Raw genomic sequence first — 16,306 nt, forward strand, 5'->3', positions numbered from 1 at the left:
AACCAAACACAATGCTTAGCGTGATATTTTTCTCAACTATGAAGACATTAAGCATATAACCAAAGCAACCTATCAAGTTATCAACCACATGACCATTACCATTACCATCACACTTATACATATTTTCATAATATCAAAAAGGCTAACTAAATACAAAATGATCATTATAAGCATTAAACATCTTAGGTACATGCACCAAAATGAACAATTCACCAACATTTGAGTTCGGGATTACAGTTGGATATTGAGTCGACGATCGAATCGATAAGTATCTAACCTGCACATGGGAAAAACAAACCGTACGCTGAGTATAACTCAATAGTATTTCTATAATCCAAACATCTAAAACATTATATAAGTCATAATAATGCATAAACTTAATAAAAATAATATGCAATATGTAAACTCGATAGGTTAATTCACATAGTCATTAATCCCAATATACTCATTTTACCAATATTAAGATATAAAAATCTCGTAAGTCATTTGGAAATTCAACTAATATAATGACACATTTCATCTCAATTTCTCATTTCAAATGTTCATTGAACAAATGCAATATCCATAATTCAATCCACTATTTCATATTCCATTTCACATTTCTAATAATAACACCAGAGTAACATAAACTAATAATAATTCTCTATGCAATATGAACTGATCATAGCTTCGAAAAAGAACAAGAAAATTGATAATAGCTAGGGCTGAGCGCAGAAGACATGTTTGAATTCAATTGCACCTTGGGGATTTCAACCAAAACCAAGCCTACACATTCTACAAAAATATATATATATATATATATATATATATATATATATATATATATATATCATAACTACTCTGCAATCTGCATGAACTGATCATAGCCAGCCCAGAACCCACGCAAATTCATTCAATTCATTTGCACATTTGGGTTTTTAACCAAATACAAAGCCTACCCCATCGTACAAATTTGCAGCGACAAAACTACAAATACAGAATTCACACGTTAAACCAATGGTAACACACATCGCAATCCCTCGGGTTCGAACATAAAACCGTATAACGGATATAAAAGATACATTAGTGAAGGCTGGTAATTATATGTGGTTGTTTTCTGTTTGTATTTTGCACGGTGATGGTTCGTCCTGTTGTGTGTATTGCCCTAATATATTGCTTGGTTGTATGGTCGTTGGTTTTGTTGGGGTTGCAGCCTTTGCAGTACTGGGTCTAGTATGGTGCTTTCTCCGGGTGCTATCTTTCAGTACTAATTTTTGGTTGTTGGGATCAACCTTTTTATTGTCGTAAAAGATAAGGACAAAATAATGAACGGTTGAAAAAGTGAGTCATGCAAGGACGAAGATTCAGTAAAAAAATGAAAGGCATATATTATATCGTCAGCGATTAGGTTTTTTAGATAGAGACCCATGATTGTTCATTTCCAATTCTCTTTTAACATCACAAAATGAGTTGTTAAGTGGTTTTTTTTTAAATGTTATATTAGCGAAATTTAAGTGATGATTTGACGATTGATGTAATGAATGAGTAGAAGAAGATATTTTAAATCCAAGTTGATTTAACGATCAATATCAAATATTGACAAATAAAGCTATTTGAATTTTGGTTAACTGATACTTGATGTTCAAAGATATTTTCTAAAAAAAAATTGAACTGTAAAAAGGAAATTGAAGAAAAACTTTTGTTTGATGAGGGATTGTAAATGTACAAGATCATATGGTAATTTATCTCTTTTTCTAATTAAAAAAAGTTAAAAGTAAGCCTAAAACCTAATCAACTAAACCAATTAAACCAACCTATTGTCATGGTTCTTCTAATTAACAGACAAGTCCACCCTCTCTCCATCTCCCTTTAAAATCACACGTTAAGGCATCGTTGCATGCTCCCCCCAACAGTCAACCCCTTAACAACAGTCAACCCCCCTTTCAGTTCTGGTCTGCCCCCCATTGCTATGCTACTTTAGGCTTACTCTTCGGGCAGCTTCGTTCAGTTCTGGTGGTTCCATTTATATATACAGATATACTCGCTTTCTTCATTCAAAGAAATGGATTGGGATGGCACCATTCGACCCTTTATTTCACGACTAGAACCTTCTCTTAACTTCCCTTCTAACTATAATTATAATCAATATCCAGGTAATATATATATTTATATATAGTCCCTTTATTTTCTTGTTCTTCCACTTTCTTTATTTCTAACTTTTTGTTTCAGAAGGTGTGGAGGACATGAACAATCAAGGATTTGAAGAAGCTGGCAATGGGTTGGTTCCAGATTTGAATATGAACGGCTTCATGAACAATGGTAAAGGTAACAACAACAAGAAGAAGAGATTGACAAGTGATCAGTTAGATTCGTTGGAAAGGAGTTTCCAAGAAGAGAATAAGTTGGATCCCGACAGGAAAATGAAGCTTTCCAAGGAACTTGGACTTCAACCAAGACAAATCGCTGTCTGGTTCCAAAACAGGCGTGCTAGATGGAAAGCTAAACAGCTTGAACACTCATATAATACGCTTAAACATGAGTATGATATTATCTCCATTGAAAAGCAAAAGCTACAAGACGAGGTTAGCCTCTATATTCAAAACTCTATTTTTTTATTCCCTTCTCTCGCTCTCTACATATCTTTACGTGGAACTTGGTGCACTGTTTTTATAAACGAATATGCTTGTTGTCTCTATTGTTGAGGTTTCCCCATTTTGTTATACACACATACATACATATAATATATATATTTATACTGTACTCTCATACCTTTTACGCAGGTGATGGAATTGAAAGGAATGCTAGTGGAACAGGCGACAAGGAACCAAGTCTCCACGGTTTACAAGGAAATCTCCGGCGGAGAGATCATCGAAAGTAGCTCGATTCGGAGCTCGAACAAGACGAGTATAGCAGGAAACGACTATATCCGATAGTTGAATGTAACTATATTTTCAATGAGGATGAGAATAACCCAGTTTCCACTCACTACTGGGATATTCAACTCCCTTCTTATCCCTAAAACACTAGTTTAATTAAGCACTTAATCTTAGTTTGCTTAGTTTTTTTTAGGTTGGTCCTCGTTTCAGTACAATTTGGATTTTGGTTTGAAGACTTTGTTGGAGAAATTGACGTAACATTAATGTATCAAAGGCTGCATCAGTGAGTATTGGATCAAAAGATTGAAGTACATTTTGCTTGCTTACTACGGCTGAATAGTTTCTGAATACGGTACCCGAAATAGTGAACTTAAATTGGAGTTGAAATTCGTGTATTTAGTAACAATTAAATTAATTTAATCGTATGAAAACGCAAAAATTAAAAATTAACCAATTAAATTATTTTATAGTGTTGGGATGAATTTGTATAAAATATTTTCTTTTGTTTGACACATTTCTTGAAAATATTTGATAAAGTTGTTTTCAGTTAAACAAACATACATTTAAGATTTATAAAAAGTAGCGAACTAATTACAAAGTGATGTTAAATAGGAAACTGGTCATTTTTGTTAAAAATTTCATCCATTTCTATTATTAAAAACTAGCATGGCTAACCAAATAATCAGACAATTACATGTGGTGTGCTATGTGTACCTAATTCTGACGTATCTTTAGTAGTAAAAGGGATGAAATTTTTAACAAAAGAATCAATTTACTTTTTGGTCTAACATACAAGAACTAATTTGTTCTTTTTTTAATAGAGAAGAAAAAATGCAATCTAAGTACAAAGACCTCCATGATACTTTTATTGGTATCTTTTACTATCTTTGAAGGGTTAAAATTGAATTATAAATTTATGAAAGTGATATTCTTATGTATTTGTAGCTGATTTAGAGCATTGCTCTCCTTTTCTACCAAAAACTCAAGCCACAAGTAAATGCTCAAAGAAAAAAATTATCAATCCACAAAATGCATTAGAAAACAAGAAATAATGACCTCTTGAGCCATTAATATGTTATCTGTAATATTTCTCCTAGCCACGATAATCATAAAACAATATTAAAAAAACATAAACTACTGTTATGAATCTAGAAATGGTGGGTTTATCAAACTGAACTAAATGCAAAAGGGGAAGGACATGGGGGTACTGAAACTTGAACAACTCCTCCAAGCATTTGAGTAACAATTTTCATGGAACGTCTTAAAGATAGGTCCTTTTGTATGCACCAAATCCCCACCATTACCAACCTTTCAATCCTTCTAATATCAAGCTTTGCCTCCTCATCATTTTCCACTAACTTATCTAATATAACAATCATACACCCAATTAACTAGTATAATTTCGTCTTCGTTCTCTCTTTCGGTTTCTAAACTCTTCCTGCAGAACATTATATCTAGCAACATCACTCCGAAACTATACACATAGACCTTTTCGGTAATTGGCATGTTCTTGAACCATTCCGGTGCTACATAACCTCTAGTTCCTCTAATGGCAGTAAGAGTTTTAGCCTGTTCGATCATAAGAATTTTTGCCAACCTGAAATCCGATATCCTTGCGGTGAAAGAGTCATCGAGGAGTATGTTTTGGGGCTTAATGTCATAATGAATTATCTGTGTGCCACATTCTTCATGCAAGTAAGCGAGCCCTCTGGCGATTCCAAACGCTATCTGGACTCATTTGTTACAGTCAGGTTTCGATATTCCAGAGAGAAAACTAGCTAAAGTCCCATTGCTCACGAACTCGTAAACCAAAAGCCGGTGCCGTCCTTCGTTGCAAAAGCCGACCAATCTCACCAAGTATCTATGATGAGTCTTTGCTATTGCGCTTGCTTCTGCTACAAACTCCTTCTGTCAGTCTTGTATCATATTGTCTAGCTTCTTGACAGCAATCAAAGTTGTTGACCCCTTTGTATACAGCCCGAAAGCACCTCTTCCAAGTTCCTCGCGAAACCCCTCTGTGGCTTTTTCGAGGTATTCGAAACCAAAACATTGTAGGTTTGTTTCTAAAATGCTCGACACCGCAGTGTGCTTCGGTCTTTTGTGGTACCAACAAAAGAATGCTATCAAAGAAGCTGCCTTGAGCAGGAAGTTGAGGAACACTGAGCTCCCCGAGAGGATTGATTGCAGTTGCTTGATCCTTTTGAGTAATGGTCTCTGGAGAAGGAACAAGTTGTTTTGAAGTAACATTAGCTTTCGGTATTTTGATGAACACCGTACCATAGGTACTAATGTCCTCCCACTCACTCGTAAGTGGCAATTTCTTCTTCCAACAGCTTCCACTATAAGTGATGGTGATCACGCAATTGCAATCGGAAATGCAAGCATCGCGGCAATCGTCTTTGTTCGATGGGATGAGCGCTTCGTAAATTACCGAAGTTCGCCAAACTAAAAGTTTCAGCGTTTTCTTTTCATATAATTCCTTTGGATTTGAAGCATTAGGATCACATATCTGCACATAGTCTTGCTTGCAACCACTGAATTTATCGTCTGGATCTGACAAGGAGAATCCAAGAAGGCAATGACAGATTATTCTTCGATTCAAGTCGGGTTTTGCAGTAGCTGTTGAACCCACAAATACCACCGCCGAGATCGTTGCTGAAGTCGGTACAAATGTCATTCGGCTTGGACCAAAGATGGGTCCAGAATTTGACCCAATTGCTTCCATTTGTTGGAAACTTCGGATGAGCATACCGTGTGAAAATCCCATCAACATCAAGTGTTGCCCTGTGAAAGAAATCTTTCGGCAACGGAATTGATCCTGTTGTGAGGTTTTCAATGTTCCCATTCCTCCTAATGACATTAAGGTAACCTAATTCATCTAAAACTAATCGAAAACCGGAGTTTGATTCATTAGCAGCATCATTTGTTCCACTAACATAATAAGCACTATAAGCTGTCTTTGTTGGCAAAGCAACGGGATTTAGCGCAAGATTGCCATCCGTAAGCAACCGAAGTTGAAACCTTCCTATATCGTAGCTATTTTCAGTTCTCCAGAAAGATAACTATCCACCGAGCTCCATCTCTTGCATTGGCAATATGGTGTCGGCTGGTTCTCCAAAGCTTTCCCATACAGGGCTAAAATCCTTACCTACAAGGATGAAATTCCCTGTGTTGAGCATAGCGGTATAAGCAAACTTATCTACCACGGAAGTCGGTTTCCAGATTTCTTCACCTTGTGGAGTCGTAAGAGTGAACTGTACATCGACACCGAGCTCGAGTTTCGATCCTTCTGGTGCTGGGTTTTGTTGCTTCGGATACCATATTATGGTTTTATCCGGTATGGTATCGAACCATATGGCAAGAAGAAAGAGATTTTGATTATTAATGCGACGAAATCTAAAAGCAAATTCTTTAGAAGGTGAATGCCATGGAGGAGAATCCTCTGAGGCTACAGTAGAAGATCCTAAGCTAATATTTGCAGTTTGAGAGGCCACAAAAACTTGAATAGCAACACAAAGCAATAGACTGAAACTACGTAAAACTCGTGGATGCATTTCAATGATATGGAATGGGATTATCGTGCAGCATAAAAAACTAGAATTGTATAAGTGAAAGGATTGCATAAAAAATTAGAATCTTATCATATTTTTTCACCTCATTTTCAGCTTTTTCCTCTTGAAAAATTTCAAATCTAACTAAGACTGCTAAAAATTAAGAAGAAAAATTTGATTTGTCATTCTCTTATTAAAAATGGATAGGCATAAGGTGGAATCACAATTTCATACCATCCATTCTCATCATATAAATAGTTGATAATTAATGAATATTTTCTTTGACGAAGTCAATGCATGTAATGATATGAGAAATGATTATATGAAATAGAGAGGTTAGGCAGCCTCCTGTATGCTTTACTAATTATTTTTTTCAATGTCATTGACACATCATATTGATAAATTTTTTTAATTTAAACCTTGAACCCTGAATCTTAGACCATGAAACGTTAGACTCTAAATCCCAGACCTTAAATCTTGAACTTTAAACCTTGGACCTTGAATCCTAGACCTTGTACCCTAAATCTTGGATTCAAGGTTCAGGATCCATGGTCCAATGTCTAGGGTGTAGGGTCTAAGGTTCAGAATCTAAAGTCTAGGGTCTAGGGTCTAGATTAAAAAAAATATCAATATGATGTGTCAATGATATGAAAAAAAGATACTGAAATGACATTAAATAATTAGTAAGGGATACAAGATGATATAGCGTCTCTATTTCATACAATCTTTTTCTGTAATGATAAAAGCCATTAGGAAAGGTCAGTGAGCAAATGAAATGGAAATTTCCTTCTTCTTTCTTTTTTTTCCTTTTTTACATAATAATTTATTTATCCATCCAACTTTACAAAAAAAAAAAATTTTAATTTTTCATTTAATTTTTTTTTTATCTTCTAAACTTTTGTTGTTTATCAAATTACCTCAAAATGAATAGAAAAGTTATCGGTTAACTTTGTTGATGTGATTGTTAAGAGTTAGTTAGTGTTCAGCTATGGTAGTTAGTGAGCTGTTAAGGGAGGTAGTTATTTTGGATGTGATGTCTTTCCTGCGGATCGTGTTGTCAACTCCTTCCCACGCCATGATTTGGTAAAGCTTGATGATAACTCGTTTGTGCAATGGAAGCAGTAGGTTAGGCTTATTGTTAATGGTTATGGTTTGTTTGGTTTTCTTGATGGCACTGTTGCAGCTCCGTCACGATTCGTTCAAGCCCCTGAAGGTGCGCTTGTTGTTAATCCGGCTGCCTCGGTATTTCAACAATAAGATAACTTATTGACATCGTGGCTTCTCTCCACCATTAGTACGTCTACCTTGTCTTTCTTCACAGATGTGCAGTTGGCTTCGAATATGTGGACGATGGCGGGTGCGCTTTTTGCGGCTAATACGGAAGTGAAACAGTCTAGGTTGCATCACGATTTACACTCTCTCAAAAAGGGGAATCTTTCTATTTGTGAATATGTAGCTAAATTGAAAGGCATCTGTGCGATTTTAGATGCGTCCGGTTCTTCTGTTTCTGCGGCTGAACGCACGGTGGTTTTACTTGCGGGGCTTCCATCGGAGTTTGATGCCATTGTCTCCGTTGCCTCTTTTTCGTTGAATCCGGTGCCATTTCAATGCATTGTTGATACTCTTCTTGACTGCGAAAGTCGTCAAACGAGGGCCATACAAGAAATCATGTTTGCCGTGAATCTCGTGGAAGATTCGTCGCTGTCGTTTCTGGATGGGTCTGCTCGTGGTGGCCGCTCGGTGTCGCGGGGTCGGGGCAAGGGTTTTCGGCCTCATCTCCAGTGTCAAATTTACTCAAGATTTGGCCATGTTGCCCAGCGATGCTTTTATCGATATCGGCGTGGTGACCCTCCGGTGAGTTCTCCAGCGGGTTCGGCTCGTGATGATTCTCGTTCTACCGATTGGTCTTTTCCACAGCACACGTGGCCTTGGGTTTCAGATCCTTAAGTTTGGCAAAGTGGGGCTGGTTAGCATGGTTTTGGTAACGGTCAAACTTGGCAGGTGGGTCCTGGTTGGGGTTTTGGTCAGCCGAATGTTGACTATTCTACATGGTGTGGGCCGGATGTTGGTCCTCATGCTGGTGGGCCATTGATGCCGTAAGCTTCTAGGTCTTCTCATAATGGGTCGCCACAATTTATGTTTAATAGGGGGCTGCCTAATTTTAGGTATAATAATGGGCCAAATGGTGATATTAGACCTGATCATGGGCCTCGACCATCTGCTCCTTTAGTGGCCAATGAACTTGTGTCCAATAATGTTCAGTTTGATCATTTTCGTTCTTTCAGGTCTTCGGGTCCGGTGTCAGGTGATGTTGAGGTTCCGTGGCGTACTAAACTGCAGGCTCGTGTCTGTGTTGGGCTTCCTCGACTTGGTGATCTGCATGCTTCTGACTATTCTAACCCGACTATAAACACCACTCATCATGGGACTAGTGATGATGGTAATGCTCCTGGACCGGTTGGCACCACGTCTTGGTACCCTGATTCTGGAGTGAGTAATCACGTGTGTCGGGATTCTTCTGCATTGCGTGATGTTGTTCCGTATTCAAGTAAGTCTTCTCTCTTGATGGGGATGGTTCGCCTGCTATGATTTCATCTATTGGTCAAGGTGTTTTACCTACAACTACTAGGTTGCTTCGATTATCTAATATCTTGTGTGCTCCAGCTATACGCAAAAATTTATTGTCAGTGTCTCAATTTGCAACTGAAAATGATGTATTTTTTGAATTTCACTCTACACATTGTGCTATTAAGAACAGCATGACGCAGGAAATTCTGCTGACGAGGCATATTCATAATGGGTTGTATCAATTTTCTCTACCACAAGGGCCTGCTCCAAATATTATTGATCCATCTGCTGCTCAAGTTAGACTTCAGCATCGGACGGATGATAGTGAGGTTTTGTTGTTATGGCACATGCGTCTTGGCCATCCTTCTACTTCGGTTGTCAAGACTGTTCTTAATAATTGTCATATCAAATTAAATAAAGTTTTTATTGATTGTATATGTACTGCGTGTAAAAAAAAGGAAAATTTCACAAGTACCTTTTTTTGATTCAACTACTGAGTATACCGCTAAAGGCATAAAAAAATACCGCTAAAAACCTATTTTGGTGTAGTGTTGGGGACCTGCGTCTGTTGTCTGTGCTAACAACTGGTTTTACGTGACGTTTATTGACATGTGTACTTGGTTCACTTGGATCTACCTCATTCGTCAGAAATCTCAGGTTGTGGAGTTTTTTGGTTAGTTTCAGAAACTAGTTCAAACACAATTTGGTAAATCTATAAAAATATTTTAGAGTGGCTGGGGTGGCGAGTATTGAGCTTTTACCTCAGCATTAGCTTCTCAGGGTATCATTCATCGTCTGTCTTGTCCTCATACTTCTGAACAAAATGGAGTTGCGGAACGTAAACATAGACACATTGTGGATATGAGACTTACTCTTCTGGCATAAGCAGGTCTGTCTATGGAATTCTAGGCATATGCGTTTACTTGTGCTATGCATCTGATCAACCGTCTTCCCACGCTGGTGCTGCACGGACAAACTTCGTATAAAGCTCTTTATGGGCGTGATCCCAAGTATGATTATTTGCGTGTCTTTGGTTGTTGTTGTTATCCTTATTTGAGACCATTTCAACGTCACAAGTTAGAGTTTCGGTCGCAGCCTTGCACTTTCTTGGGATATAGTGCTCATCACAAGGGATATCAGTGTCTCTTGGCTGATGGTAAAATTGTAATTTCTCGTCATGTAGAGTTTGATGAACAATAATTTCTCTCTCTTAACATACACGGGTCTGGTCGTGAGTCGATTTCTTTACATACGTTTGTTCCTCTGATCAAGGCCATCAATTTTCGGTCTGAGGTTCCTGCTCATCAGGGGTTGTCGAGCAGATCTCCTGTGGTTCAGGATGGGGCGGTTCAGGATGGGGCCATTGTAGTCCAACATCTGTCGGTGGTAGTTCGCCAAACACTGACATTATTGGTTCCCACTCTACGAATGGTCAATCTGATACGCCTGTTGTTGAGATTCCGTCTGCTCCAACAAAACCTGATCTTTCTATGCCCACAACGAATGTTCATCCAATTATTACTCATTCCAAGGTTGGTGTGTTTAAACCAAGATTCTTAATTGTTGAGGCTGTGGAGCCTTCAATGATTGAGGAGGCGTTTTCTAGCTCTGAGTGGTGTGATGCAGCTCAAGCTGAGTATGATGCACTTGTTCGTAATAATACGTGGGACCTTATTCCTCTACTGCCGAGACGCAAGATTATAGGATGTAAGTGGTTGTTCAAGGTCAAGAGGAATCCAGATGGGTCCATTGATCGTCATAAAGCACGCTTAGTTGCAAAATGATGTTCTCAAGTTCCAGGTTGTGATTTTCAGGAAATATTCAGTCCAGTGGTTAAACCTGCCACTATAAGGACTATTTTATCTATTGAGGTATCTAGAGGGTGGTCACTTCGTCAAGTCGATGTGAACAATGCATTATTAAATAGTGATATTGATAATGAGGTGTTCATGCAGCAGCCTCCAGGTTATGTGCGCTATAGTTCTGATGGGAAACCTCTAGTGTGTCAGCTTAAGAAAGCTTTGTATGGTCTTCGTCAGGCTCCACGAACTTGGTTTGAAAAGCTAAAAGCATTTCTTGTGTCTGTTGGATTTTTTGGTTTCAAGTTGGACGCATCTTTGTTTGTTCGTGTAGAGTCCAATTCTACACTCTATGTGCTGATCTATGTCGATGATATTATTGTTACTGGAAATGAGTCTGCTTCTATTGACTGGTTTGTGAAAATGTTGAATGATGAGTTCTCGTTAAAAGATATGGGTGATCTTCATTATTTTCTTGGGGTGGAGTTTACTCGATCATCCTCAGGCTGCCTTTATCTTTGTCAAAAGAAGTACATACATGATATTCTTGATTGAGCTTGTCTGTCCACAGCTAAGAGTGTTCATACCCCGATGGTCAACTCTTTGGCTCTTTCCAAAGATGATGGTAATCTCCTGTCTGATCCGACTGAGTATAGGAGTCTTGCTGGTGCATTACAGTATGTTGTTCTTACAAGGCCTGATATTACGTATGCGGTAAATCAGGTTTGTCAGTTCATGCACAGTCCTACGTCTGTTCATATGGTTGCTGTCAAGCGAATCTTACGCTATCTATCTGGCACGATTGATTATGGGGTGGTTTTTCGCCCGTTTGATCGATTGTCTCTGGTTGGGTATGCTGATGCCAACAGGGGGTTGGATTTTGATGATCGCCGGTCCACGTTCAGATATTGTGTGTTTTTTGGTTTGGATATAGTGTCTTGGTCATCTAGAAAGCAGCAGATAATTTCTAGATCTACCGTTGAGGCTGAGTATTGGAGTCTTGCTGCTGCTACCAGCGATGTCACATAGTTGGTATCGTTACTTCAAGAGTTACACGTTAAGTCTACTGATACACCTCACATTTGGTGTGATAGTTCTAGTGCAGTAGCTGTTGCTGCCAATCCTGTGTTACACTCCAAATTTAAACATGTAGAGTTAGATTTGTTTTTTGTTCGTGAGAAAGTTGCTGCTGGTTCAGTATTAGTTGTTGAGGTCCCTGCGTGTGATCAAGTTGCTGATGTTCTTACTAAACCACTTTCAGTTTCTTACTTTACTCGGTTTCGGAGTTTCCTTCGGTTCTTACCTATCGGGAAGATGGATGAATGTTAAAAGTTAGTTAGTGAGCTGTTAAGGGAGGTAGTTATTTTCTAATTCTATAAATGTATCATTTGAAGGTTGAATGAAGCTAAGCAAAGAATTCTGTTTTCAAAGAATACACAAACAGTTTTAGTTTTCTTTTAAGTTTACAATTCTACCTATATTTCTTTAGTGATATACATGTGAATGTCATATTAGCAATTAATTAATATTTTTAAATATAAAAAATTCAAAAAATATAAAAATTATTTAAATTTTGTAAAAATAATTGTTATTTTTTAAATTTTAAAAAAATTAATTATTTGTTAATGTGACATAAATGTAGACTTTCGCGTGGATGCCACGCCAGCAAAATTTAAAAGATGTTAACTTTTTCATCCATTTTGAGTGATTTGACAAATATTACAAGTTTATTGACTAAAAAAATGGAAAGCTAAAATGATTTTTTTGTAAATGCATTTTTATAAAGTTGAAAGGCAGATAAGTCATTATGCTTTTTCTTTTCAAGAATGAAATTTCTACTTTTAATGGAATTAGTTTTAACATCATATGTGATTTTTATGTGTTTGTTTTTTAATTAATTAATCACTTGTAAAATAATATTATTTAATTATTAAACATAAAAAATATTAATTATTTTAATAATTAATATATTAAAACAATAAAAAGATTCAAACCATACAATTTTAAAGATTTTTACCTAAATGTTGAATGTTATGGTAAGTTATAGTTTTATATTATTAAAATACTAATAAAGTGTAACTCAAAATTAAATATTTTTAAATTATAGTAAAAAGTAATTTAAAATGGATATAAAGTATAATTTTATATTTAATAAATTATTTTTAATATTTAAAATTAATGATAAAACAAAAATATTATTCTAATGTTAATGTAATAATATAAATTTGAAAAAGGATTGTATAAAACTATGATTCCATGTCATCCCTATCCTTTTTCAATAGGAAATGACAAATTAAAATTTTCTTCCTGATTTTTAGCAGTTTTAGTTGGATTTGAATTTTTTTTTCAGGAGGAAAAATCTGATTTGTCATTCTCCGGAAAGAGATAGGGATAACATGGAATCACAATTTCATACAATCTCTTATCCTCCAAATTCATGCTTTGAGCTATTTAAAGCGGAAGAAATATATATATACTATTTTTTAGTGATTAATGAAAAATAAATAATTTAAATATAAAGTAATTCAATATAAAGTAATAATGATATGATAATACATAAATTGTACGTTACCAATGCATTAAGTATTAACTCATATATTTATATATTATCAAATATTAATAAAGTACTTTTAGACAAGTATGTTTATTCTTAAATAATTAACGTTGTTAATAAATTGGGGCAATGTGTGTAATGAAATACAAGTTCATGTATCAGCTAAACACACACAAAAAAAAAAAAATCAAGTACCAACTAAATACTTTTAGATAAATTTAGGGCTTAAGTCCGTATTAACTCAAATTGGTTTAGTCGATACTCTATCCCTAAACTAAAACAATACCTATTAAATGTAGGCAAAAGAAGTCTTTTGTATTAAATACAGATGTTAATCCATCAAAAAGCAGTTAAGCAAGGCATGGGAAGAAATAATCGTGGCAAAGTCAGAAATTTTTTTAAGGGACGAAATTAAATTATATATTTTTATGATAATAAAATTTTAATTTTGTCATGTTAATAGCTTATATTTTTATAAATTTTAGAGAATTAAATCAAATTATTGTCATCTTTGGGAGGTCAAAATGTAATTTTACCATTATTAAATTAAAATTTTATAAATTATAAATAGTCTAAATGAAATTTTTTTTCCATTTTATTAGTCGTACCGGCCCAAGATCCACCCCTGAGCAAAAACAAACTTACATGGCAACTTCATAAATTTTAGTATTCCCCAAAATTTTTTTCCTTTCTATATTCTTTAGATTTTTTAATTTTTATAATTCTTTAAAAACTATAAATTTTAGAATTTTTATAAATATTTTGAATTTTAAAATTTATTTTGAATTTTTGAAAATTATTTTGATTTTTTTTTGTAATTTTTGTTGAGAGAGACTAATTTGCTCATTTTCAAAATTGACAAGGACCAAAGGGGTATTTACACCAATCTATTATTCGAGTTATTCAAATTATAAAATTTAATTCGACTCGAACTCAAAACTCGAATTACTTCGATTCGATTAACTCGAAATTTGAAATTTTTTATTTTTCGAACCGAATCGAGTTTTGCTCACCCCTAACCATCATCATCTTCCATCTTAAGTTGTCATCCATGCTAGAAGAAGAAACTTTCCAAGCTTTTCTTCCATACATTCGACCAAAATTACTAGAGGTAGCTAAACCTTTTCTTGAATTTTTTATAGATTTTGAATCATGAGAGCTTGATTAAGCTAACCATTCCATTAATTCTTTAGTATACATTAAGTTACCTTTAAAGAAATTGTTAGATTCAAAGCTTAGAGATGACAGGTAGTTCAATCCTAAGCTTAAACCATGTAATATTATGTTAATGGGTAGTGAAATTAGCTTAGATTTAAAAATTAAATTATATAGTTGATTTTGATATTAAGGACCAAATTGAATAAATTGAAAATTATTAGAAATTATATCATGAACTAAAAGCTAGAGGTCTCTGTACTTTATTAATTAAGTGTGGATCTACATTTGATCAGATAGATTGTGCAATATAGATGTTTCGAATATTAAGGTTGTAAAAGACTAAATCGAATTAAATGCACTTATGTTTGATTTTGTTGAACTGTGCGATTAACGACGATTCCATAATTGTATTATCGAACATAGAGAAAGACGACGCTAGAACATCAAAGGTGAAAGAAAAGGAAAAGACGAACATCATCTAACTTTTGCAGTTTGTGCTTCTATAATTCAATTTCAATTTGCTTTCATAAACTAATTAATCGTTATAATCAATGTGACTATTCGTCGAGGTAATGGTATCTTTCTCTATAAATTATGAATAATGGATTTGATTGGTGATATTTGGATGTGATAAATACCCGAATCGTGTTTTCTATGTATATGAATGTTGAGGTGTTGATATTATCATTATACGTGTAAAAAGACGATTATGATGTTAATGCCCCGTTAAATGATGTTAAATGTAGTTCGAGTATAGTTGGCATGCCATAGGGTCATCAATATAGTGATTTACTAGCCATCGTTGCTGGGGAATCCGAGATGGCAGAATGAACAGTACATACAAATAGTAAAAACCATCATTGTCGGGCAATCTGGGATGGTAGAATATTCAAATTCTAAAAGTCATTGTTGTTGGGCAACCGGAATGAAAAAATAACATAGATCTGAGTATCCATCTTTTCGTCCATTGTCAAATAATTAGGGCCAAAATGAATAAACAAAAGAAATTCATATTAAAATGTGAAATTCAAAAGAAAGTTGGATGATTAATATGGTTAGTTAAAGTAACAAATATAAATGTAATTGATACTTGTGAATTATATTAGCGTCACTGAGTATGCAATACTCAGGTACGATTTTGTTTATTTTTGTGCGCAGGTCTTGAACGAAGATTATCGTAGGTTGAAAGTGTCAAAGCAACCCATTCTCAATAACTCAGCTTGGGAATCATTTTGCTACCTCTTTTGTATGTATATATGTGTTTAAGTTGGAATGACATGTACCTAGGTTGTTTTGGTCATGTTGTTTAAATGGTCATTTTGGCATCTTAATAATTAGCCTATGAAGTTTTATAAGTTGAATTTTGAGCTTTAATTAGTAGATAAAAATGCTAGTTTATATACGTTTTGTATGAGAAACAGATAGTTAAATGCTGATACATTGGTGATTATGATTTGATGTTGTTTGATTGTGTTTAGATGTGTTAGATTGATGGTGCAACTTTGATGAAAAGTTTAAGTACACTTAATGTGTCATTTGGTTTAGTTTGGACCTTTGAAAATGTACATTTAGGGTAATTTTACCATTCTGTTTTGAGACAGTATGATCATGTCTCAAGACCATTAATTAGAACAATTTTTACATTTATATTTAGACCTACATGCTTAATGTCTTGAGACTTGTCAAATTAGTCTTGAGACAATCCTATTTAAGTCTCGAGACAAGTGGCCTTTGTCTTGAGATAAAGAAATTTCGAAGCTAAATTAGTTTTGTCCTGCTACAGGTTTCAAGACAATTTTGTCTCGAGACATCCAAACATTG

The 16,306-nt window shown here is 35.1% G+C and overlaps 1 protein-coding gene and 1 pseudogene across 1 annotated transcript; one reads left to right on the forward strand and one right to left on the reverse strand.

Annotated features, from left to right (window-relative positions):
• Positions 1–1,892: 1,892 nt before the first annotated feature.
• LOC105787362 (homeobox-leucine zipper protein ATHB-22) lies at positions 1,893–3,141 on the forward strand. Its single transcript, XM_052628278.1, has 3 exons — positions 1,893–2,132; positions 2,209–2,561; positions 2,760–3,141. Exons 1-3 carry the CDS (start codon positions 2,042–2,044, stop codon positions 2,910–2,912), a joined length of 597 nt encoding a protein of 198 aa, XP_052484238.1. The 5' UTR covers positions 1,893–2,041; the 3' UTR covers positions 2,913–3,141.
• Positions 3,142–4,716: 1,575 nt separating this feature from the next.
• Positions 4,717–6,409, reverse strand: LOC105787112 (G-type lectin S-receptor-like serine/threonine-protein kinase LECRK2; annotated as a pseudogene).
• Between the last annotated feature and the right edge of the window lie 9,897 nt (positions 6,410–16,306).

This window comes from Gossypium raimondii, chromosome 1, assembly GCF_025698545.1.
Source record: "Gossypium raimondii isolate GPD5lz chromosome 1, ASM2569854v1, whole genome shotgun sequence".
Taxonomy (NCBI): Eukaryota; Viridiplantae; Streptophyta; class Magnoliopsida; order Malvales; family Malvaceae; genus Gossypium; species Gossypium raimondii.